A 25,571-nucleotide genomic window follows, 5' to 3' on the forward strand; every position below is an offset into this window, starting at 1 on the left:
AATCCCAGCCCTACTCCCCTTCCCCTTCTTCTGCCACCCTCATCCCAAACCAATCCAGTGCATTGGGAAAGAAACAGGCCAAGACTGTTTTTTCTTTCTCCTCTAATAGGAAAATATATTTCAACTGCTGTAATACAGTAGATTATAAACGGCTCCTCTGCATGACAGAACACAGTACAGGTTGCATATACGTGGGACTGCTGGTACCAGGGGCCAGCAGGTGGCTGCTGTGCAGTCCTCTCCTTGCAAGTCTCTTCTCTGCCACACTGCTGCTGAACGAAGAGACAGCAATGGCTTCTTCACTCTGGAAGGGGGAGCTGGCCTGGCTGCAAGCACCAGAAAGGACAAGGGTGAGCTCAGCTGGCTCAGAGGCACAGCACGGAGCTGCTTCACAAGCCTGGTGCCGCAGAGCAGGTGGGCCTGCTCCTGGGTCACACTTACACTGGACTGCCATCCTTCCAGCCCAGCCACATTCAAAAGGTGGGAGATCAAACAGCTCAGCTGTCCATTGGCAGGTGGACCGACCGATGTCAATACCATTTTATATTTCAAGATACATTAGGATCTCCCCCCTCCCTCCCACCACAGCACATATTATGTGCCTCACTCAGATGGCAGTCACAGGATAGCATACGGTTAACAGCTCAAATGCAAGACTGCCTCACTTTGGAAGGCAGAAAGCAAAATACCCCAACAGAAAGGACGTACAAGGCGTGAAGACTCTGCACAGATTGTCTTCCTGAGAACTAACCATTATCTGCATGATAACGGGACAGGTTTTGGATGTATTTCACAATATTAACACTGATTTTTGTGATGTTGAGCAATGAGCTGCAGCTGTACTGGCTGCCATTCCAAAGCTGGACGCTTCCCACCTTAAAACTGAAGGAGTTACTATGGAAGCAAGCTTTATAATTCTCGTGTTGGAAAGAATCACAGAAAACAACATATACCATTAGAAATTTGAAAAGGGCAGGTTACAAACCTTAACATTCATTTACTTGACCAGAACAGCACACCATTGGCTCTGCGATTCATGGTCCAAGAAAGCTCTTTTCAAGCAAACATACTCTAACAGACTAATTCAACAGGAAACGTGCAAAGGACTCAGTATTCTCCACTCCCGAAAAGAAGGAATGTCAGCCCATATTCAAAGCAATTGAAGAAAAAACAAACAAACATGAAATTGTAAATAAATCCCTGACAGGACAGTTCTGAAATGCCTTGATCTACAAGGCTGAAAACCTTCACCTGCCAAAAAACCTTCAGACCAGGGCCAACAGCTGAGCACCCCATCCTGTTGCCTTTTGCTGGCCAGATGCTCAAACCCCAAGGATTCCAACAGCAAGGACACTGACCCAACGATGCTGGTATTTTTCATGAGGGATATGACACAACGCCAGCTGCAAGGGCAACACTACAACTTGGCACTAAGTGCCAGGGTTTTATCTCCTCCCAGAACACTGAGATAGTAGCAAGACCTGACACAGGCATCAAGAAGAAAAAAGTGAGTTCCAAAACCATCGCACGCTGTTTGAGTACAATCATGCCTGTACATAAGTGCTTCAAGCACCAAGTCTAAAGTACTACACTGAGTTTGATCCTGTGTTAAGCACACAATAGAGCTGTTCGGCCAAAAGGTTTGTTTGCTTTTATTCACGCTTTCCTTGTGTTTTAAAGGAGGAAGCTTGATTTGAGAGAGACTGGTTAGTTGCTCCAGCACTTCTATCCCTTCCTCTCAAAGCAGAAAGACTTAGGATTATTTAGGCTGAACAAGGTAAGAGTGAATGTATTTCATTGTTGGGATTTTGCATACTAATACTGCCAAGGTTGCTTACATACACAAATTCCTTCCACCGAAACCAACTCAACTGTCTCAGACAAGTTCTGGTAGGAGATGCTTATAGAGGAGAACGACACAAGTCTGTGATTTGGCAAATCTGACCTGACGACATTCCCTATTGAAGGGCAGCATTTCCTCCTACAGGCATTTCAAAAGTTGGGAGAGTCTGAGCATCTCCTAGAGCTCATGAATTTACTTTTGACTCAGCTTAATAAAAAATAGAAGCCCAAAAAACATTTAAGTGGGAGACAGATCCACGAGTCCAATACTGCTGGTATCCAGTACCTGGGCTGTAGGTTAGTAAGGAAAAGCTGCTGCTGAGAGGTGTCAATTAACCAAAATCTCACTGACAAGAGCAGGCACGGACCGATGCAAAAGCGACTCTGACTCCAGTTCTGGGTCAACCCTAACTCCCCACTGACAGTGTCAGAGACTGCCACAGTACCTGATGGCAAGGGGCACCATGACAGGCTGGTAAAGAACCCAACACAGCCATCTCAAATGACAATGCACGATGTACCTGTAAAGTCAATCACATTTTCTTACAGTTCAGTCATAGCATTTCAAATCGTTCTCACTACAGAAAGCCTTAGTTTGTGTACCTTAAAGCACCTGCCAAATTAAAAGAAAAAGCTCTTTTAAGTAAATTGTGTTAAAAAAAAACAACACAAAAAAACACAAAACTGATGATTATCTGTGAGCAACAGAAAGGAAGAGCTACAAGAAAATCTATTCCTCAAGTCACAAGGGCTTTCAGAAGACAAAAACGCTATGAACTTAATACAGGGAAAGCCTAAGTTTTCCAGTTATAAAAGACAAACTTTGCACACCGTGCCCTGCTTCTGAACATAGAAAGAGCTGATTCTCCAACACAGCCACACAAACGATGCCCTCTTTCTCTGCCCATTTGAAATCCCTAGGCAGCCATTGTACATAGAATGCAGTTCAAAGCCATCCAGGAATGCTTTGGCTATTTTCACAGCAAGGAGGCAAATAACTTGTTGCTCCGTCACTTGTCCGTGGCATAGCAACGGACAGGATCACAAAGAAGAGAAGTTCTGAAGACGTCTCATTACCAAAAAGGAGAAAAAAACACAAAGGGGTGACCAAGGAAGATGGACGGAAGCCAACCATGAGCTACTAGCAAATCTGACTGGACTATTGCCCAGAAGAGCAGCCACTTGGGGGACCCCTGGACGGATGGGATTCCAGTAGACTCCACCTTCAGCACAACGTTTCACTGGCATGGAAATGGCTCAAAGGGGGGGGACAGCACATAATGGATGCTGCCTATGAAGCCTGGTGCAATCCAGTTCAACTGGGTTGCCTCAGTACTGTTTTTAAAAGTTACAGTTTCTCCCAAATAATCAGGAGGCAAAAATTCCCTTAGAAAAAGTCCGCAGTGAATTAATCAATGGTCCAAATACATGGAGGAAACTCTGTTCTTCTGCGATGGCATGGCCAGAGCACACAAGTTTTCACATCTGCATGTGACACGACCACGAGCGAGGCTTTAAGTAGTCCAGGAACGTGGGCTGCAAAACAGAGAGGCAGTATGTTAGTCACAGGCAGACAGCTCCAGCTGTGGTGAGGTCTGCTGAACTCAAACTTCCCCAACTAGAAAGGTCAAACCACATTTCCACACCTCAGGCTCTATTCTTATCTCCATTGAAAGGCACAGGTTCAGCTGCAGACATGACAAGTGTGTCATGTGTCATTTAATTCCTGCCCTGTGCCCATGGCAAGAAAAGGACAAGCCACTGGCATGGTCAGTTACCCCCTATGAAGGGTCAGTCACTCACACTTTCTGCAGGACAGTACTGGCGGGCGTACCACTCCTGGCTGTACAGGCAGATGATGACACCTTGGCCCAGGAAGAGGGATGTCCACATGATCACGTTCCAGATGGGCCCCTTCCGGCGGTCATTAAGGATGAAGTTAAAGAGCACTGGAAAGAGGAGAAATGAGAAGCGTCATTCAGAAACCACCTGATTTCTGCTGGATATCCCCCCCTCCCCACTGCTTCACCTCCAGAACAAGGCTGTTCCCCAAGGTCAGTGCCATGCACAAATATCTGACTATGCCTGGCAGTACAGCAAGTACTACCAATTGACCTTAACTTCCAAAAACATTCTCCAAGCTGGTGCAGCTGAACGCCTCTTTGCTGGGGGATCGATACTGTTTGTGTTATGCAGATGACCAAATCCTGCTGGCAGAGATGACCTAGAGATTTAAAACCCTCTAACTTACAGCTCATAACCCAAAATGAAATGCAAGAGCCTTAACCTGTAAACGCGCTCTCTTCCTTGCTGCAGTAGCACAGTAACACACTTTCTGCACTACAGCTTTAAAGGAAGAACATTCCCAACTTGCTGACAAGCAGCAATTCAACTAGGGCTTGGCAAAAAGGAAGCAGTGCTACTAAATATGTAGCGTCACATGAACAGCAGTGTATCATACGTAGCTCTCTTCCTCCCCATTAACATCTTCACTTCTCTGAGTCATTCAGCTGGTTTGGACCCACAACTGCAAAAAAATTGGAAATATATACGATGCTGCAGCCCACTCACATTCTCTACTGGGAACTTACTTCCAAAGCACATGAACAGGCAAAAGAGAACTGGGTAGAAGAAGCCAAAGCAGATGCTCAGAACATATTCATGCACAGCAGCTGATACTGTGAAGACGGACAGCATAGCTGCAGCTTTGAACTTCTTGCCAAAGAACTGGAAGACAAGAACACAGAGTATTATCACCTATTCTGCTGTGGTATTAGTTTGGTTGTTGCAACTTGTTTTCTTTCGTTTTGTTAAGAAAACAAAACCACAGAATACTGTTCCCATAGGCATAGTAACAGAGGCTGTAAAAAGTATTGTGGCTGCCCAAAGCCAGCAGGGGAAAAACAGTCATTTGCTTCTAGCAATAGTGGTGGTGTGTGTCGAAAAATGCACCATCCTGCTCCAGATTTAATTAGAAATACAGGGAATACACGAGCTTGTTGCTCACCCAGAGGAAGTCCCTGTAGGCATAGTAATAGAGCCAGTCGTGCACTACCACGTTCCACGTTCGGTAGTAGTTTGCATAGGATGTGGAGTTCCACCAGTCCTGGAAGAAAAATTGAAAGAATATAAAAATCGAATTAAGCATCAAATGTTCCAGAAGAGACCTGTAGAATATCAAGTTTAAAGACACCAGTCAGAACAACATAAAGCCAATATAACAATTTACACCACAAAATGAAACACACCGCTGGACTTTGGCTTTAAAAAGAAGATCAGGATTTACTTTGGTCTAAAACCACAGTGGCTGAGATGATGAAAGAACAACATCCTGACTGAGCTCTTCAGAAGGCCTGGTGCCTTCCTGTTAGGAAAGGTAATGTTTTTAGAAGCTTTATAAAGCCTGCTTTATGAACTCCTGCTTCTTACCTTGTAGAACATCCTGTCTGCAAAGCGCATCATCTCAGCAAACGCATTCAGCCAACAGTGAAGGAAAGCAAAGAAGACCAGGAAAAGAATCAGTACCCCTAGAAGCAAAGCAGAATCAAATTGATTTTCTTGTATTTTCCACTCAGCAATAAGGGGGAACATGTAACACAGTCAAGATCCTTCTTGTTAGGAAGGGCTTTCCAAGACACTGACGCATACAAGTTTTATGCCACCTACACCAACACCTACACCAACAGTAAAACCATTTCAGTTTCTTACTGCACAGAGTCACACTTATCTCAGAGGGCAACAGTCAGGTTGCAACAGTACCTACAACTTGATGACTTAAGTTCAGACTTGCCTGTTGTGGATGCTTGATGCAACAGTTATTCTCCCTCCTTTCTGCCTCACATCTGTAAAGATGGTTACTCATGGACCCAGGTCTTACCTGGCAGAATTGAGTTGAAGATGCACAAGACCAGCCCTCGAAGATTAAAGGTTTCTTGACTACTGTTACGAAACTGAGGAATGCACAGCCTCACAAAGATGTAGTAGGCATAAAAAAGTGAACCAAGCACCTGGAACAAAAGAAATCTGGCTTTGTAAGAGAAATGCACATTCACACATCTCCACTTGACAGCTCTGAAAGAAGAACAGCAGCTGCCAACACAAGTATTTTATTTTACTTTGCTACTAATATGCCTTTAAAATGGTCCGGGCAGAAAGTAAACAGCAGCCAGATCTCCAGCATGCTGACTGCCAGGAAGAAAGTCATCTTTTCTACTACAGAAGCTGTAAGTTTCTCCTAGTTCTGTCAGCTCAGAAATTACATGACAGACTTACATCACATGAAACTAAGCAGGGAACTGTGCCTTGCAATCAAAGTCCAAGACAAGCACAGAATTAATTGAAGAATACTCTGTATTATCTAGTATATCTGTATATTATATAGTATATATATATATATGTATATATCTGTATATTATATAGTATATCTGTATATCTAGTATTAAAACTTACTTTCCCTAATCCCAAAGAAGAAAGTAAGAGGCCAAACCACCTCAGCCCTTCTCTGGCTTGCAAACCCATGCACTGAAAGTTGAAGACAAAAAGCAAGCCATGGCTTTATATACTCTTGGAAGGCAAATACTCATGTGAACAGCCAGAGGCCTTTCTGTTACTTGTTTTTGTTTTTAAAACACGACTTTATTGTTTTAAAGCAAAAGTTTCAATCACACGAAGCCACTGCTTGAAAACAAATCCACAGGAAGCTGCTGAAGTTTACAGTCCAATTAGGTTCTCCTTCAATACTGAAGTAAAGATCAGGTCAGCCTTAAGCTCAATTAGGCCTGGAGGAGGTCAGTGCTTCTTATTTCAACACTGGTCTGAGAATCTGCAGACAGGTTGCTGGGCCAGCCCATCACAGCAAACCATCAGTAAAGAAAGAGGGCCAGAGCACACTGCTCCCCATACAGGCATGCAGCTTTAGTTTTTACGGAGTGGAGTCTGCTTGCTGAAGAAAACCACTACGAAGGTTTAACAAGCATTTTCAGATATTTTTGACAGAATCCTTAGTTCAGCAAGGGCGCTTTTTTATTTCTTTTTAAATTATTAAGAAGTATTCTTTTCCAGCAAGCTCACACCTTGTTGGCAGCAATGAATTCCAAAGGCAAAGCTGGTTAGCAGCACAGTTTGGATGACCTCTGAATTATCTGTTCTTCAGAAAGCTATATTACTCACCTGTGCAAACTTGGTAGCTACGTAGCCCCATCTTACCATAGGACTCCTGGAATAAAGAATGCAGAATGTCACATCTAAATAGAATCTCAGTGCAGCAAAATCCTCCTTTTGGTTACTGATTCTACTTTGGAAAGTCTGGTTTTAGAATTCAAAGCCCTTGACCACTTGAATTTTGAGAAGAGATGCCTACACCAAATTGCTGGCTCCTCACAGCTATGTGAGACAGCTGTGACAATTACATAAAGGGAAAAGTATCTCAGGGGCAGCATTATACAATTACACAGGAGGCAGCGATCCACCCAACAGTCATGTAAAGTACTGCTGACTTGACACTATGAAGGCACAATAATAAGTACATAAAAGTTCATGAGTTCTCAGTTTTATAAGGATTCATTCTACCTCCTCAAACTCAATAGACAAGACCATTGATTAGCAATGCATGAAGCAATGCACAAGTCCACTGCTGGGACCGGTACCATCAGATACTCAGTGGCAATTTGGTTCAGTTCATGCACGCTTCACAAACGGACAAAAACTGGAATTGTAATGTCAAAAGCACTATTAGTAGTGGAGTGAGTTTTCATAACCAAGTCCTGTCCATGCCGGGTTTCTGACTTAACCATGAATTTATGAAAGCTCTAATTAACTAAAAGATCACATTGAGGGGTCCTTAGTATCGGCTTCAGTTCTTTACCATTCTACTAATGTTGCTCATATTACCTGGGATAGTTGTCTCTATAAATGAGAGTGGGAGCGAAGAGGAAGTACAAGTATTGAGAAATTCGAGGGATAGGTACTGAGCCTGGAAGGAAAGAAAAAAATAACACTTCAGTCTTTTTGCTTATTGAAGTTTTGCTTTCCCCAGTACTCTTTCCCAATATGCAACACTCATCATATCAAAACAGATCAGGCTGAAACTAAAGGTAGGGGATTCCCAAGGAATAAAGCAAACTATCAGATGGAAATACCCTTGTCAAATGCAGTTATCTAGTCAGGATGACTAACAGACAGTGCAGTGGTGACACTCTGATATCACATCTCCTTTAAAAGATCACAGAATCACTGAGGTTCAAAGGGAGTTCTGGAGATCACGCAGTCCAGTGTCCCTGCTCAAGCAGGGCAGATCCATCTTAAGGCCTGTACCAACACGTGGGTTCACGTTCAGCTCTGGAATACATTGCCAAAAGGCCGCCTAGAACTCCTGTCACATTACCAGCGCAGGAGTGTGCAGGCAGCCTCTACATACTGCTCACAAAAGCAGAAACAAGAAGTCCTGCTGAAGCAAGACTTAGATCTGAGCAACAGTCTAGCTCATCACCTAATGCCAAATAAAAACATTCAGATTGAAATTATGCTGCAGAAGGACAGCACAGAGCATCATCACCTCCCTGTGCAAAGTCACCAACCCAGACCCTACCTCTCTCAGAGCAACAGCTGGTTACGCACAGCTGCCAACCAAAATGAAGTTACTCACCAGACTTCTCCTTTACAGAAGACAGGACTCTGGGTACATTCTCACGGACAAATGAATGAGCCTTCATAACAAGACGGACCTGGGAGATTAATAGTTAATGGAACACCAGTTTAATGCCAACATAAGAAGTAAATGCAGTTTCAGCCTCTATGCGTGTTCAGAAAGAATTATACAATAATAACTTAAGGTGAAAAAACAAACAAACCAAGAAAGTTGTTTCCATGTCTAAACAAAGTTTGCTACCATCAGTTTCCCTGATTTTTAGACCTGCCACATGTTTAAGTCATAGACTGACTCCATCCATAGCCCTGGCTTACCTTAATGAATGGAAAAAACAAACAAACAATAATCCCACAACATTTGATTCTTTAAGAAAAAACAAAGAAACAAACAAAAAAACAACCTTTCAATTTGAAAAGAAGCTTCGATACAGCCAAAGATGCTGGATAGGTACCTACCTGTTCCAGTATAACAATAAAACGGGAAGCTGGAGGCAGGGCATATGATATAGCAACATAAGTTGGCCCCATCCCAAGCCCAACTGTTTGGAAGAGTGTGAACAACGTCCCATAGAAGAGAGAGTAGATGACACGATGGGAGGAACTGCAGTAACCTTGGGCCCACTGGACAAAAAGGCTGTATGGAATGAAGACTGTGGCACAGAACATGCACAGCCAAGTACAGAAAACGACTGGAAACTTTCCAAAAACGTAGACCAAAAGATCAAACCCAAGGACCAGCCTAGAAGGAACAAGGAAACAGACAACATTCAGCGTCCACTGTTTCAATAGGAAGTGCTTCTGTTTCAGTAAATGGCTACGGAAGGCCAACCACCCAAACCATGCTGTCTGAGTTTTGACAGAAGAAAGGAAGGCAGTTTTAAGCTCAGAAACAGAGGGCTGCCTGCAGCAGATTTAAGTGACCACCTGCAAGCACATCAGAAGATAAAAACTGAAGGTCTCGTGCCATCAGTGCTGTAAGGCACAGCTGTAAGCTGCTCTTGCCTTCAAATCCGACAGGGCTTAAGTGAATCTTTAAGATGAGAAAGTGCTTTGAGAATATGCTCAGAGCTCATCCCTGCTAATAATTAAGCACGTCACTGAATGATCCTCTGCTAGCTGAACTGGGGCCCAGAAGAGCTTTTGGGGAACACTCACAGGACATCACTACTACTATGTTAAGAACCACAAGACTTTAACATGGAGAGGCCTTCTCCACTCCCCCCAATACAAGCAAGATATTCTAACATCCAGCACCCAAACCTAAATTAATTCTGCTTTGTGAAAACAGACATTTTTGGAAGCCACCTAAAAGGATCATAGTTGGAGGGAACGACCAAGTGATGTGCACCAGATATATTATTTCACTGGTTGAACTTAAATATAGGCTCTCAGACTGCACATCTGGTACTTATCAAAGCCACCAATTCATAAGTAGCTCTTCTAAAGCAAACTAAGAGGAACAAGTAATGTGTATTTGTTCTCAAGGTAAAGGCTTAACTGCAAATTGGATCCATATGATCAAATCTAGTAGTTCAGAATTTATTTATTTTTTTAAACAATCACAGATAATTCAGCCCTATTAGCCAATTCTAAATGTCTATTTCCTCCCCCCAGTATCCACACTGCTATTAAGTAAGAATTAGCCAAATAATGTTCAATAGTGCATGAGCCTGTTCTTATACCTAGACAAGCAAGACAATGATAATAATGAAGATACAGCTCTGGCATTATATGCTGAACAACAGATTATCAGCAAGATACACGTGTAATCCTACTCACATACACAAGATACATCTTGCCAAAAAGATATTTAAGGCAACAATCAAGTGTGAGGATAGCAGCCTTGCACAATCTCTTTCAGAACTGTCTACCTGCAAAGCACAAGCTCAGAGGCTGTGCCAACATCCTTGAGATTTTTCCACAGGAAAAAATGAGAAGCTTCTATTTTTATTGAAGCACAAGTACAGTGTGTCAGAATTGTTGTTTCTCAACACAGAAAGGACTGATAACGCATTCCAAGTTTTTTTGTGTTTGTTTTTTATTTCTCCCTAAACACAGTCCTCCAAGCACTGCAAGCAGCTGAAAGCTGCTCCTTCCGTACTGGTATCGAAATGAAGCAGCCCACATTCACTGCTGCCTCCCCTCCATTATGCCAGGCCTTGTGATGAATTAAGCATGTTAGGTCCATAATTCACAGACAGTACACCTATCTGTAATGTTTAGCTAATCGTAGTTGAAATCTCCCTGCCCACTCAATAACAATTGCAGCACGTCTGAAGAATATCAAATTGAACACCCCCCCTTTAACAGCATCTCAAGAAGAATTACTTTGTGCACCATTCTATAGCTTTTGTGTAGCTCTGGCTCTCTGGGAGTGAGCCTTTGCCAGCCCTGGCCCTTGTCCTTCCAGAACACACTCTTACCTTCCTTCATCAATGAAGTCTACTAAAAGAGTGCTGAGGATGAAGACGATGAGGAGAGCGATGAACATGTGGTAGATTGTCCTGATGTGACTCACTTCAAACAGCTCACTAAGGAAGAGATTCAAAAGCTATCAGGCCATTCACATAGCAGATCACACATCACACTTCTGTTACGTTAGCTTTCAAATGAAGCACCTCAAAGTAAAAGCTAGTCAGTTTACTGTCAAGAGCACTTTCAGTCAATTTATTTAATGTAAAAAGAGAAGCTAAACTACTCACTCCAAGAGGGACCTCCTGGCAGTGAAGATCTTCCCATGTTCCGGAGGGGCTCTCAAGGCCCTGCAAATTAAAAGGAGAACGCTCAAGAAAAAGGAAACCAGGCTTCCAGGAAACAACCTTGCTGTACTACTATTGCAAACCTGACTTACTTGGCTTTGTGTAGCTCCTTCTCAGAGCAGGAAGCTGGGAAGAGGGAAGCTGAAGATGAGGAATCCAGGAGTGCTGACTTAGCCACCAAACTGTTCACAAACTCTGTGAAGTGACTGTCCACCTCCTTCATGAAAACTGGCTTCAATTGCTGACAAAGCAAGAATAGAGCAGCAAGTTACCAGAACGTATCCAGAGTTAAGTAAGTCATTTATACTCCTTTTCATCCCAGAGTACAACACAGTAAGGGATTGATCACTCCTGTACTATTAGCCTACGGCTGGAGTCGACTTGGACAAAATCAGGGACGTATCCAGGCCTGCTCACACACCTCAGTTCAGAGAGCTCTGAATGATGTTTATCTTCCCTACCATATGCAATACAGGAGCAAAGCAAACACACTGAACTTCACACATGTCTGGGGTGGCAGGTACTTCACATGTTTGGTGGTGCTGCTACGGAAGCTGAGCTAAACGTAACACAGACCCAGAAGACACTTCTCAGTTTTAGCCACAGTTACATCCTTAGTGCTTAAATCAAGTGCAAACAAGATTTACATCATAGCCAGTGCAGTGGGAGGGAAACAAAAAAAGACAACCTTTTCATGCTTGTGATTCAAATAACCCAAGGTAAGCCTGCTGAATTCCCTCTTTGTAAGGCAGAGCAAATAACCAGTGTAAAGCTAATGCAGCCCGTTGGAACAAAGCTGAACCATTTTCAGCCTATTCATGCTTCTCCCCCCCCCACCCCGCCTCTTTTTTTCCTCCTCATTTTGTCAGAAAAATGCATGTTGTTTGCTAGAGCTCTTCACTTGTAAGGGTGCATGAGAAACTAGATGAGCATCCCCTTCCTTTACCATCTCCCTGGAAAAACACAGAGCACAAAGAGGGTAATAACCGGCTGGTAACAAGCCACCCTGGTCAGTTCACTTTCCAGAAAGGAAAATATTACTTATTGCTTCCAAAAACAAGCTAATCCAGCAAGAAAGGCAACCTATAGAATGTCGAGATTATAATCCTGTTTCCATGTCACTTTTATTTCGCCTAAGGGCTAACGTGCACAATTCACTTCAGTCTTCCAGTCTACAGTATAGTTCAATCTGCTCTTTGGTCTCACAGCATGAACGTTCTAAGGCCTAACCTCCACATCCCAGGAAGGCTTTAAAGTAAGATGCCTTTAGAAGAAACTAAGAGATAAAACGCTCACTTCAAAGTTACTTACTCCCATAGAAAGTATTACATTGGGCTCTGGACAGCTCTTTACTGCAGTGCAAATTCTCTTGCTCCTTAGATGCAAACAGGATCCCTAGATTTGCATAGCGGTATAAACACTATCCTTGTAAGCAGAAGACTAGGCAAAATGAATTCCCTCAAGGAAAGAATTAAAGTACCGTGTGTTCACTTGAAATCCAAGAGCTTAGAAAACCACAAGATATTTATGATAATCAGCCTTTCAGAAGTCAGATAGTCATCTTCAGCACAGAAGATAAGTATGTTTAGCAAAGCTTGTGGGACTACAAATCTAATTGCGTATTATGGCTGTTGTTTGTTTCCTTTTTAATGCAAGTACCTCTTTGCAAAACTTGTCTGGCCATCCTCTTCCTCGAGACTTTCTCAGACTGCCCAAGTATTTCTAGATGGCAGCTGCACATTATTTCATCTAACCTTCCTACTCAGCGTTAGCTCAAGAAACATTTGTTTCTCCCCAAAATGCCTTCAGAATTCCTTTCTGATCCTGATTTTCTAATCCTGAAGGCTGAAAAGTAACAAAAAACAAGAAATCCATTTTCAAGGAGGGAAAGAGAGTCTGGAAGTTGTATGCAGGAACACAGCTTCCTTGGGAAGGCTTTTGTGATGCTTGAGCTCTGTTGCTTGGTGTCTATTTTCTAGTGCCTATTACACCAAAGGAAGCTAAAGCACCATTGTTTTTGCTAAGCAGAAACAGGCACAAGGAATAATAGAACAAGGAAATAGACTCTTTAGCTTGGCTTTTTGGGTCTTTTTTGGACATAGTTCTCTTAGGCAAGCAAAGCCTAGTAACAGGCAATGTGTTTGTTATGAAATGCTGCCAAGCAAGCAAGTTCAACTTTCTGGTAGTAAACACAAAACCTGAAGTGAGACCACACTCTACACAGCGGTCAGCTTTAGGGAGAACTAAAAAAGCCGCAGCAGGAGAAGGAGTAGATTAATATTAAACTTACGAACATTTTGCCACTATCTGGCAGCCACTAGCACAGAACAAACAAGCTGCACTGACACTTGACGATAAAACTCGATTGGCTATTCTTAGAGCTTTGTGGAGAGCAGAGAAGAGGCTCATCTCTTGCAAAAACACCAGTTTAATCTTTTAAAAACAAGAAGTTAAAAAAAAAAAGTTGAGTACTTTGGACCTACAATCTGTAACAGAAGACTGCTTTTTGGCACAGCCTGTTCTCACAGCACACATGCACGTATCCCTAACCAAAGGAAGTCCAACACAAATCCCTACTCCTCCAGAGTGCTCTCATTTCCACTCCCGAAAAGCACTATTCATTCCTACCACATTTGGTTTAATTTTGGTTTTTGTTTCCTCTCAGCGAGAGTTCAGCAGAAAAGACTTCCTTAAATAACGCATTCCCTTCTCCAGTTAGCACTCTGCTGAGACTGCCCCTCCTAACACAGCCCTCCAAGTCTGACATCACTGTATGCATGTATTTGGGCTGGGAAAACAAAGTGTGAGTTCTCATGAAATAAAATATGATGCAACCAGAGCAGAGACTCCACGTTAACTGCAATTCTGTACAACGTATTGTGTTACACTGGCAACCATCACTACTGCCAATCAAAGGCCAGTCTAGTTGAGTAACTGCTCACACTTAATAGGCCAACTGATCAAGCCACTAAACATGTAAAACAAGAGAATGAACCTTAGACAAGTCTTCATTGTGATATGGCACACTCCTCTGGCCAAGTTTAACTGTTCCCTAAATGGTGTTTTTCAAGTGTTACACAAGGAATAGGGCAGATCTGTCCAGCTGTCACAATTACGTTTTAAAACAATCAGCTCATTAGAACAACAAGGAGGGGGAGCAAGTACGTAATAAATGCTATGCCATAAAAAGCAGAGGCAGGCAAATAATTGATAAGTCAGAGGAAGCTGAGCCAAGCAACCCTGTAACTTAATGCTACGGAGAAATTCACCAGAGTTGCCCTCAATTTTACTCAACTGGAAACTATGCTAAGGCACATTGGACATGAGGCAGAGATATAAGATAACCAGAATGGCTTCACCAAGGGAAGGCCCTGCCTGCCAAACCCCGTGGCTTTTTATGAAAGTCTAACTGTGTCAGTAGATAAGGGGACAGCCACTGACCTCATCTATCTGGACTTCAGGAAGGCCTTTGACACGGTTCCCCATAACAACCTTCTCTCCAAATGGGAAAGATATGGATTTGATGGGTGAACTGTTTGATGGATGAAGAACTGGTTAAGGGACCATATCCAGGGAGTGTTGGCCAATGGCTCGGTGTCTGGATGGTGCCCCTCAGGGATGAGGTGTTCTTTAACATCTTCATCAGTGACATCAACAGAGGGACCAAGAGCACCCTCAGCAAGTTTGTAGATGACACCAAGCTGCACAGTGGCATTCAGAGAGACCTAGAGAGGCTGAGCAGTGGGCCCAGGTGAACCTTGTGAGGTTCAACAAATCCAAGTGCAAGGTCTTGCACCTGGGTTGTGGCAGCCCCTACTATCAGTACAAGTACAAAAAAAAACAGAGCACAGCCCTGTTGAAAAAGATGAGGGGGTACTGGTGGATGGCAAGCTGAAATGAGCCAGCAGCATGCCCTCACAACCCAGAAAGTCAACTGGATCCTGGGCTGATGCTTAGCAAAAGCAATGGTGCTTCAGCTTTCTTTGGTGTAACAGTTGCTAAAAAATAGATACCAAGCAACAGCGCTCAAGCATCACAAAAGCCTTCCCAAGGAAGCAGTGTTCCAACATATAACTTCCAGACTCTCTTGACTACAGGCTACCATGTCTCAAACTTAGGAGCCAGAAAGCATTCAGAAAGATGACTTTCTCAGTGAAAGAAATCGCAGATCAAGTTGTCCCCCAGCATCCAGGTAGCATCCCCTGAAACTGACACAGCCACATGCGCTTAACAGTCCTTTAAAGGTTGCTTGCGCAAGCATTAGTTGCTAACAGTGAATTGCAACAGTTGGATTTGTCTGCAGAAGACAAAAAGATACGAGGCAGATATGAGACTTGCTCTATCACGCCCTCAGTAAGAGTCACTCAGAGAAGGCAACATGAAATAAAATTAAGAGCTGACTATCCCTCTGATGGGTTGAATTCTAGGAGCATCAGCACAAAAAGCAATACCACTCTTTGAGGAAGACACTTCAATACAATACACTATAGCTGTACCTACTGTAAAATACACATTGTATCTATATAATAAAGAGACTTTAAAACAGGACAGGACCTCAAAGTTGCAAGGTATTTGTCCCTGTCCTTTAAATAGCCAATCCCTAATAACTACATAAGGCTGAGACAATTAGATGACCTCATCTTTACCATGGAATTCTCTGCAATAAAGTGAAGCAAGAGTGCAGGACAATTTGCCCCGAAGAACATGCCTGCTACGAAACAATGGTTAGCAAGAAGGGTGCAGCTCACTGTGAGGTAACTTCATTTAATTTGGCCGTAAATCACCTTAGCATAAGCTAAGACAATGGCAGCTCACACAGATGCAGATGGCATTAATAGAAATACTATTTTCTGAGGATAGTGCTTACTGAAAAGAAGTAAGGTCACCTCCACAGCTAGGGCAATGGAAACCACAAGATACAGGCCAGGTGCATTAATGGGTAACAGACATTAATGGGACACAGAACTTGAAACACTGGATGCACTTGAAACAGCTGTCAAAGGGAACAGGCTGGCTGACAGTCACACCGTCAGAAGTTAGTAGTGAGGCAAGTTCAGTTTTATTACAGGCCTCAAAGTTCATCCTTATCACTGGACTCTGACCTACTGGGGTCAAACAAGACAGAGCTGCATTTGACAACACTACTTCTCTTGTGCAAAGCGAGAAGAGATACAGACAGAAAGAGGGCTGTATAAAAGTCACCACACTTGAATTATGACTGAATAGAGTATGTTTGTGTTCCAGGATTAATGAGTCTCCAAATTGACCATCAGGCTCTATTATCCTGCTCCTCCCTACAAAGAAGCATTAGAGTATATTTACCTCAGCTTCTGCTATTAGCTGCATCTTCCTTGTTATCACATGGTCCACATCCACGCGGCCTAAGGAAGGAAAGCAAATATTTAACAGCTGCACTTGCAGCAATGTGCCCCACATGACTGAAAGCACAGGAAAAACAGCAAGCAGCAGTTCATTCACTGGTTTTCCATTAATACTTTTGATTTCTAGCAATGTCCCAGAGAGTTCAAAAACTAAACTACAATAAGTTAGTAAGCTAAGAGCAAGTATTTTGAACAGCCATTTAGGATCATGGCATGATAAAGCAGGCAACAGCTGATAACGTGGATTTCTGAAAGCTTTGCAACTCCACAAATCATTCCAAGGTCCTTAAACATATTCAGCCTTGAAGCAGCAATCAGAACAACTCTTAGAAGGTCATATCCAAGCATGCTGATCTTCTAGCATAGTTTTATCTTATGCACTGTGAACTAGACAAAGATTAGGTTGTCTATTGGCAACGTAGGGACCTCCAGACGAGGCAGTCGAGACATAACTATCTGTACAATAACCACCCCTGCAGATGAGCAGACTGGCAAGTTGGAAGGTTGTGATCCTGCATTCAAACCTGGCTGTTCCCACTCCTTCTTTCCCCCAGCACAAGCGTCAGCCTGACTGTATTTCCCCAAAACATTTCTTCCCTTAAAAAATAAAAATAAAATAGGTCCACACATGCTAAAAAAATCGCACTGGACTTTTGTCACCAACAATACCAAGATTTAAGTGAAACAGTTTCTATTTCCATTTGTCAGCATCAGATGCTCCCACCACCCCACATCAAGCAGGCAGTAAGAACTGTTCTGTGACATAAAGCGATACACAGTCCATAGACTGAAGATTGGGAAGTGCTAACACCTATTACTTAGCTGCATTGTAACACAACAAACAGGGAAGTAGATAAATATCATGATTTTTTTGGGGGGGACTGCATGCAAAATTCACTTTTCACAGAAACATCTCCCCAAAACAAGAAGTTACCTCAGCATTTCAGCACATTCAGCAAGTGTGATAAGACTGCCATTTGTGGAACAATTCAACAGTGCAAAACGGCTTCTGCCACTCAGCTCATGCACTTCCCTGGTTTCAAATGGGCACCCCCACCCATAGAAAAAAACAAGCGAAACCATTCCCCAAGCAGCAGGACAGCATATCCTTCATAACATCTCAAGACCTCAACTACCCCACCACACCACAACTGTATTAACGGCCCGCCTACCCGTTACTACTGTGCTAAAAACCTCTGTATGCTTATCTGCTGGCAAGCAAACCACACCGAGCTGTTGAGCTCCCAGCCCAGCTACCTTTCCTGCAAAAGGTGAGAATTGCTCCCTTATCCACCCGCCAGTCTTCAGCTTTACTTTAAAGTGCCCAACAGGACCAAAGACACCAGGACATCCGACACTTAGTGGGGCTGCACTATTTCCTTTGTGAGCTGAACAAAAAGTGAGCAGCAACTGCTTTGACTGTGCATTTCCTATCACTGCAACTACTCAGGAGCAGCTCTCTTAAGAAATAAGACATTTTTTTCCACTGACAAGGCATTAAAAATATTCACCCATGCTTAGCATATGACTGTAATGCCTGTAAAGGAAAATGGGCAGGTCTCTGACCTGTTGACACAGCAATTGCTGAAGTTGTACACAGTGTCCCTCCTATCACTTTATCCACCCCCACTCCAGTGCATAAGCAAACAGTCTAGAAACACAGTAAGGTTTAATGAGTCTTTAGATCAAGATCTCAACATCTTCTCTACATGTATCTCTTGCAGCAAACTAAGTAAAGCCACCTGTAAGCTCAGTTGCTGCTTCTTCAGAAGAACAAACTGTCTCCTGTTGAAGAAAGTCTGCCCCCCTACAACACCAACACATGCTGCTGTTCCACAGCACGAGTCTATTGGGCAGGGCACTACCAGGCAGGTACTGTAGAATAGATAAATCATCATCTTGAATCATTCACCTTCTGCTGCGCAAGCTGCTACTTATGTTTCCTAAAGTCACTTAAAATCATCACATGATTTTGAGTCTAAGAGGAATTGCACACTACTAAGAAGTCTAAATTTTCCACTTTCCCTTGGCACCACTCTAGGATTGCAATACCAACCAAGAAATCAAGCTCCCCAAAATCAACAGCGTTAAAAGAAAAGCACTCACTCTGTTTAACTGCTCCAATGTGTAATTACAACCAAGAGCACAAATGGGAATAAGGCATGTGAGCAAAGGCATGGTTTGTGAGCAGCATTACAGTTCCAGCTGGTAATGCCCTCATGAGCCACAGAAGTCAGTAATCTTCCTTGGTTGTTCTATCTGAACTGCACCGCATTCAAGACAAAAAACTTTTCTTCCCAGAAAAGCTAAGAAAAGCACACAAATGAACTTCAATTTATTGCTGGCTGTTCATGGGGAAAAAAAAAGTACATCCCCAGGTGGTTTTAGGACATGATGTACGCAGCTGCATCTGATAACCACTCTCAGTTCAGAACTATTTTCCCCAATGATTATAGAAGCTATTTAGCTTCAGGATCTTCTTGGAAAGTCGCAGATGCTATACAAACCGTACCCTGTACTGCCCTTACATAGAAGGAGATGAAAAAGCACTACATTCATTACTTCTTAATCAGCCAACTTATCACTGAAAAGGTGAAGGGAGCGCTGGCAGGAGGATTTCCTGTTACTGTCAGATATCAAGATTCAAAGGCTTCCAACCTAAAATCACCGAAGATGTTGTTACCTGAAAGACCACCTATGTCTAAGCCAGCCTAGCACAGAGATGCTGTAAAGGGCAGATGCATTCCACACCAGGTACGATGGAACACAAGTAAGTCTCATTCTGAATTTTTCCCATTCATACATCTGTGCAGCAGCTAGAGAACAAGTTATGACTAGATCGCCATCAGTGCTCAGCTGATCTGATTGAAGAATGCACAGGCCACAAAGGTCACTGTGCTGTAGTTGGACAAGGAATCCAGTTAAAAAGCAAAGTCTGCAGGGACAAGGAACCCAAACAGCCTCTTGACTGGAAACAGCAGCATTTCTCCAGGTCACAACTGCACGTTCCCAGGCTTGTCACAAGAAGCTTCTCAGCCTTCAACAAACCCACAGGTTACAAAACATGTCAGAGCATAAGAATTACCAGCTTAACATAGTCTTGGGCAAGACAGCTTTCTCCATCTAACTCCCTGAAGTACCACCAAGAAACTCAATTTCAGCAGCTTACGCACACTTGTTGCCCTGAGTCAGGCAGGAATTTGGAACGCTTTGGAGTTTACTTCCTGGTTCAAAGCTCCCTCCTCCTGTATCAATAAGGACACATCATCCCTGCAGCTTCATGAACTTTCACACCAGGAATGATCCATAGTAACCTCTTGGTTAGAAGATAACAAGACCTTTCCAGGACAAGCATTACCAAACATGCTTACTCATACCCAGCAAAGATATGCCCCAACAGACTTGTTTGCAGATCGGTCTTCTTCTGGTTTCTCCACAGCCATCAGTTTACTGGTTTCAAATGGTCTTATCTCTGCATTTTAGAGGGCCTCAGTACACTAAAGAGCCTCTCCAACCTTTTACATCTGCCATATAGTTTCTATTACAGCCATTCCCGATTAAGTTTTCTTGCTATTGTACTGCCCAACATCAATATCCCATTAAGCAGAACAGTTTTGCTCTTACTGACACATCTCCAGCTGAAAACATGCAAAACTTCAGGCAGCCTGGATTTTGTCAAGGGATTATTGTTGCCTAGATCACCTGCTCGTACTATGCCAGGACAAAACCAGTTGCTTAAGACTCTCCTTGAAAACAAGGAGTAAAGACTAATGAGACCAATGTGCTTCTGGAAACAAGTCAGTTGGCCCTTAACACTATTAAGTTAAAAAGCAGATTGTCTTTGCTAATCAGGGAGGATAAAGGGTACAAAGTCATGTTAGTGGTTCAGTTTTTCCTGCAGTAAGGATTGCTACAGAAATACCACGTATTTATTTGCATGCAAGATACTGCCCTAAGGTGTCTAGAATTCCTAAACTGCAGTTAACATGCGTACTGTCTAAAACTCCATGCAACATAAGGTCTGAAGATGCTACAGTCAATGGATGTTGTCAGACATACCAGATCAACAGCCTCAAATTACCTGTGCATTTATCAGGACTCTTGCTTTAGGAACAGTTGCTCTGAAACCAGGAGGAAAGAAAGCTAGAAAACATTTATGGGTGCTACTTAAGAGCAATCCTTCCAGCTTAGCTGAGCTTTCACGCAGTTACAACTACTTACACAAACCTATCAGACTGCACGAAGGGGCCACTATCTACAACATGAGAGCACTCCCTTGACTTCATAAAGTTCTAAACTCTGCGATGCAGAGCTGCTGATATAACCCACCAGAGAGGGATCCATCCTCTGCACCACCCTATAACACGGTCAGTCAGAGAGCAACTCCCATCTCCCTATGGAAGACCTGTACTGCAGTATGGACTGCACTAAAACACAACTTCTTATACTAACCCAACCCACCAGACATGGGCCTGCACATGAATTCCCAGCACACTATCAAGACATCCGTACATCTGTCCCAGACTGTTTTGTTGCTGCCCACTCACAGTGCTTCACCTGCAGTGAGATGCTGCATTTCAGAGATACTAACATGAAAAGCTTATAAAAAACAGGCACACCCACCTATCAAGTGCTAATTATCACAGCTCTATTTATTCTTTACCTACAAGCGTGTAAGTACTCAAACTTACTCCTAGCAGTTAAAGTGCTTCCATAGATAAAGAGGTAGAAGTCTGCTTCTAAACACATTGTAATTGCTTTCCAGCAGTCACTAACTACCTGCAAGTCTCTAAAACAGCACTGATGTGGCAGCCCCATCCTGCCAAGGTAAAACATCATTATTGCCAACAGCTGAGAGTCGCATTCCTGTAATAGTCTGTGCATCAGCTTTCTCTGAAAGATACCTTTGGAAGAAGAAATATCACTTGTTCTCAACTTCTATTTGTTCCAACTCCTGTTCCACTTGAAAGATACACAGTGAAACAGTGACATTATTCAGGAGAGCATTAATAAAAGTTATCTCCTTCAATTACTGTTATCAAGGTTCTGGAACAGAGATTCATGTGGCACATGGTGACAAACTAGCTTAGCTTTTTGCTCATCCTGCCTCCAAAAGAGAGAGAATAAGAGCTGCAGTTCTGTCATTAGCCTCCTCACGGAAAGCAGCACAGCATGACAGAGGACTCTGGGGATGCTGCCTCAAAGTCCATAGGCAAAACCACTTAAGCTGCCACACAATCATCCACAAATCAAGCCAGCTGTTAGCCACAGTACTTCCCAGCTGGCCATGGTATGAACTAATGCAAACCCAATTAATCCCAAGTGAAAGAACGTCACCATTGCTGGAGTTTTGAAAAGATCTGTCGCCATCAGGTCTCCTCTGCATTTCTTCATTCTCGGGGCTCTTGTAGGTTGTGGTGGAGCCAGATGGACGTTTTCTTACACAGTCTTCACCTGCCATTGCTGCCTATAGCTAGACCAGAAAAGGAAAGGAAATAATTAATGATAAAACCCCACCTATTCTTCACATAGTTACAGAATGTATTACATAGCCTCCTCTGCACTACGCTTTTGTCTTTTCACTATGAATTCAGAGGAAGGGTAGCTGAAAAGAAGTTCACACTGGCATTAGTCACTGTGTTAGTGCTGTGGGTCACACTGCCTTTCCCTCACCATATCTGCAAAAGAGCAAAGTATCCAAGCAAGTTCTCCCTCAGCACTACAAAAAGAGCTTTCATGTTCCTGCAGCTCCCTCCTTTCCCCTACAGATCTAAGTATTTCAAATGACTCGAGCCTTTGTGAAATCTTTAAAAGCGCAAAAAGCCCTTGAAAACGCTCTCCAGCAGCCGGTCTGACAGCAAAATTTGTCTTCAGAGAGCTCTGGCACGTTTGCTTTGCAAGATCACCCGCAGGATTTTGCCTGAGCCAAACCCCTTCCCGTCAAGCTTCAGTTCTCACTGAAAAAGCAGCTTCCTCAATAGATCCTTGTACTTTGTCTGGCCAGACAACGGCTGTGCTGCGAACCAGGGAAAAACGGGAGGAGAAAATCTGGTTTGAACAACACCAGATTCAATGAGAAGGATCACTGCTGGCATCACAGCTCTGAGCTATTAGGGAATGCCTGATCCATCGCAGCTAGGCTGAAAAAAGGAAGCCAGAAAGTAACTCAAAGTTGGGTTTCCTCAGAGAACTGAGACAGAAACTTCCACAAAAGGGAAACTGGACTCTCATGATCACACGCTGCCAGGAGTCAGCTTCCTGCCTTTGTTCCTCCCGCTGAGGATTTGCCATTCTTTGGAGCACACAGGAAAAGCTTCTGCAACACCAAGCTAAACATCAATCGATCACAATCCACTTCTTGCAGGACACTGCCCCTTTTCGGCCCCAAGTCAGCCTACATGCTAAAGAAACACTAACAACAAGCTTCTCAGCTGAGTGGTATATAAATCACAATGCTGTGAGCTTATACAAAAGCCTTTACCTGAAGAACACAAGGAACCAGGTATGAGAACAACACACCTTCTCACAGCAAACAAACACTGATGCAGAAAGCCTGCTAGCAGAATCCAGCCCCCTGCTAACAGCTCTCTGCTATTACTGCTGCAATCACTCTGAGGAAGCCTCTCACCTATAAAAGCAAGCCAGCCACCAGAGAGCCAATGTGACTCTTTCCACCTTCCTGCCTTCCCACTGCAACAGCACAGGACTGTTTTGCCCACCTGCGGCTTCAAAGCACGTGGAAGTCATAGAAAAGCAGCCACTTCAACCCTTCTGGCCCCAAATCCTATCACATGGTAGGAATGGCTCGCTCTGATCACCTTACACACAGATGAGAAGCAGTGGGCACAACCAAGCTGCCACAGGGATTACAGAATCACAGAATCACAGAATTATAGGGGTTGGAAGGGACCTCTAGAGATCATCGAGTCCAACCCCCCTGCCAAAGCAGGCTCCCTACACCACGTCGCACAGGTAGGCGTCCAGGCGGGTCTTGAATATCTCCAGAGAAGGAGACTCCACCACCTCCCTGGGCAGCCTGTTCCAGTGCTCCGTCACCCTCACTGTAAAGAAGTTCTTGCGCACATTCGTGCGGAACTTCTTATGCTGGAGTTTCAGCCCATTGCCCCTAGTCCTGTCCCCACGCACTACTGAAAAGAGACCAGCCTCGCCACTATAGCTCCCACACCTCAGGTATTTATAAACCTGGATCAAGTCCCCTCTCAGCCTTCTTTTCTCAAGGCTAAACAGACCCAGTTCCCTAAGTCTCTCCTCGTAGGGGAGATGGTCCAGGCCCTTCACCATCTTTGTGGCCCTCCGCTGGACTCTTTCCAAGAGATCCCTGTCTTTTTTGTACTGGGGATCCCAGAACTGGACACAGTATTCCAGATGAGGCCTCATCAGGGCAGAGTAGTGGGATTCACCCACTGACAGCCCACCCCCTGAGCAGCTACCCCCTGCTGCCTGCGCACCCAAACAGTTCCTACGAGCCACGTCAGTCCTTGAAGGGCAAGTGCTCCCGGCTCCATTCAGAGCACACTTCCCACCTTTAAAAGGCAAGGAAGCACTCCTTCCTTTCCACTGCAAGCGTGGGAGTTGTTAGCATCCAGCTGAAAGGTTAACAGAAAGGAAGTAGAAACAAGGAGCTTTGGGACAGGGGAAGGAAGGATCACGTAAGTGGCAAACCATAGAACGGCCTGGGTTAAAAAGGACAGCAATGCTCATCTCGTTTCAACCCCCTGCTATGTGCAGGGTCACCAACCACCAGCCCAGGCTGCCCAGAGCCACATCCAGTCTGGCCTTGAATGCCTGCAGGGATGGGGCATCCACAGCCTCCCTGAGACAAAGTTCAGGTGTTAACTAAGGAGTCTGTATCGCAGCTGAGCCCTGGGGATGCAGCAGCACAGCTCCGTTAACACTGATCACTGCGATCTGGGCAGGGAAACAGGAGTCGTGTTGGGGGAAATCGAACAACGCAACTTGGGTTCTGTCGGAGCATGGTAACAGCACCCGAGCACATACCGGCACGGCAGCACCCGAACGCACCGAGCCTCTGCCACAGTCAGAGCGAGCGGGACAGCGGGCTGAGCCCAAAGCGCCCATCTCAGCCCACGCTCAGCGAGACCTCGGGAGCACCGCCAGCCCCGCAACGCCGCCTGCAGCCGCCTCGTGCCCCTCCGAGCAGCCCGCGGGCAGGTTTCCCCGTAGGCATCCCGCTGCGGACAGCGCTCGGGCGGCACAGCGGGCGGCACGCGGCAGCCCCGAAACACGCGGAAGCGCCCGCTGCACCAACGAGTCTCTCCTTCCCCTCCTCGTCCTCCCTAACCTCGCGGTGCTCTGCCCCCTCCCGGAGCTTCCCGCCCGCCTCCCAGCCGGGCCTACGGCCGGGATGGCCGGGAGCGGACCGAACGCGCGGAGCCGACCGGGCACGGAGCCGAGGCGACGCCCGCCCCGCCGCCCGGCACCCCGGCACGGTCACCTCTCACCGCCCGCGCCGCTCCTCTGAGCGCCGGCCCCGCCGCTCTTCCCGCCTCCGCCGCTCGCCGAGCACGTCACCGCGCAGAGGGAGGGGGGAGCGGCGGCACCGCCCATCGGCCGCGCGGCGGGGGGGGGGCACGTGAGGCGCACGTGGGGGGAGCGCGCCCCGCTCCGCGCCTCCCGCTCCTCCGGCTGGGCCTCGGGGTGCCGCGGGAGACCCCCCGATCCGCGCCGCGCTCTGGAGCGGCCGGCGGGATGAGGGAGTCGAGGCCGGGAGGATCCCGTCCCTCCGCCCGGCCCCGGCCTTGGAAGGGAACGCGGCGGTTGCGCGACGAGCGCTCCGGGGATCGGCACGACTCGCGGCCTCCGCGGGGAGGTTGTCGCAAGCGGTTCTGCCGGGACGGGGGCAGACGTTGTTACGGGGAGGGAAACGCGGAGCTCCCAGCTCCGTTCGGAGCGTCAGAAATGG

The 25,571-nt window shown here is 45.0% G+C and overlaps 1 protein-coding gene across 4 annotated transcripts in view; it reads right to left on the reverse strand.

Moving 5' to 3' along the window:
* Positions 1 to 97: 97 nt before the first annotated feature.
* SOAT1 (sterol O-acyltransferase 1) overlaps positions 98 to 25,571 on the reverse strand; it is a 37,652-nt gene continuing 12,178 nt past the window's right edge. The window contains exons 1-16 of one of the 4 annotated variants that reach the window (XM_072343437.1): positions 25,104 to 25,221; positions 21,965 to 22,100; positions 16,569 to 16,627; positions 11,339 to 11,487; positions 11,190 to 11,249; positions 10,911 to 11,018; positions 8,944 to 9,226; positions 8,486 to 8,564; positions 7,732 to 7,813; positions 7,012 to 7,057; positions 5,720 to 5,849; positions 5,272 to 5,369; positions 4,850 to 4,948; positions 4,434 to 4,569; positions 3,646 to 3,791; positions 98 to 3,378 (exon numbers count right to left, since the gene is read on the reverse strand). In XM_072343437.1, coding sequence (XP_072199538.1) covers positions 3,322 to 3,378; positions 3,646 to 3,791; positions 4,434 to 4,569; positions 4,850 to 4,948; positions 5,272 to 5,369; positions 5,720 to 5,849; positions 7,012 to 7,057; positions 7,732 to 7,813; positions 8,486 to 8,564; positions 8,944 to 9,226; positions 10,911 to 11,018; positions 11,190 to 11,249; positions 11,339 to 11,487; positions 16,569 to 16,627; positions 21,965 to 22,088 — 1,656 coding nt within the window. In that variant the 5' untranslated portion in view covers positions 22,089 to 22,100; positions 25,104 to 25,221 and the 3' untranslated portion in view covers positions 98 to 3,321. Of the gene's footprint in view, positions 3,379 to 3,645; positions 3,792 to 4,433; positions 4,570 to 4,849; positions 4,949 to 5,271; positions 5,370 to 5,719; positions 5,850 to 7,011; positions 7,058 to 7,731; positions 7,814 to 8,485; positions 8,565 to 8,943; positions 9,227 to 10,910; positions 11,019 to 11,189; positions 11,250 to 11,338; positions 11,488 to 16,568; positions 16,628 to 21,964; positions 22,101 to 23,108; positions 23,430 to 25,103; positions 25,222 to 25,571 lie in introns of those variants that run through there. The other 3 variants (XM_072343440.1, XM_072343439.1, XM_072343438.1) reach the window with 3 other exon arrangements.

This window comes from Excalfactoria chinensis, chromosome 8 (assembly GCF_039878825.1).
Source record: "Excalfactoria chinensis isolate bCotChi1 chromosome 8, bCotChi1.hap2, whole genome shotgun sequence".
Taxonomy (NCBI): Eukaryota; Metazoa; Chordata; class Aves; order Galliformes; family Phasianidae; genus Excalfactoria; species Excalfactoria chinensis.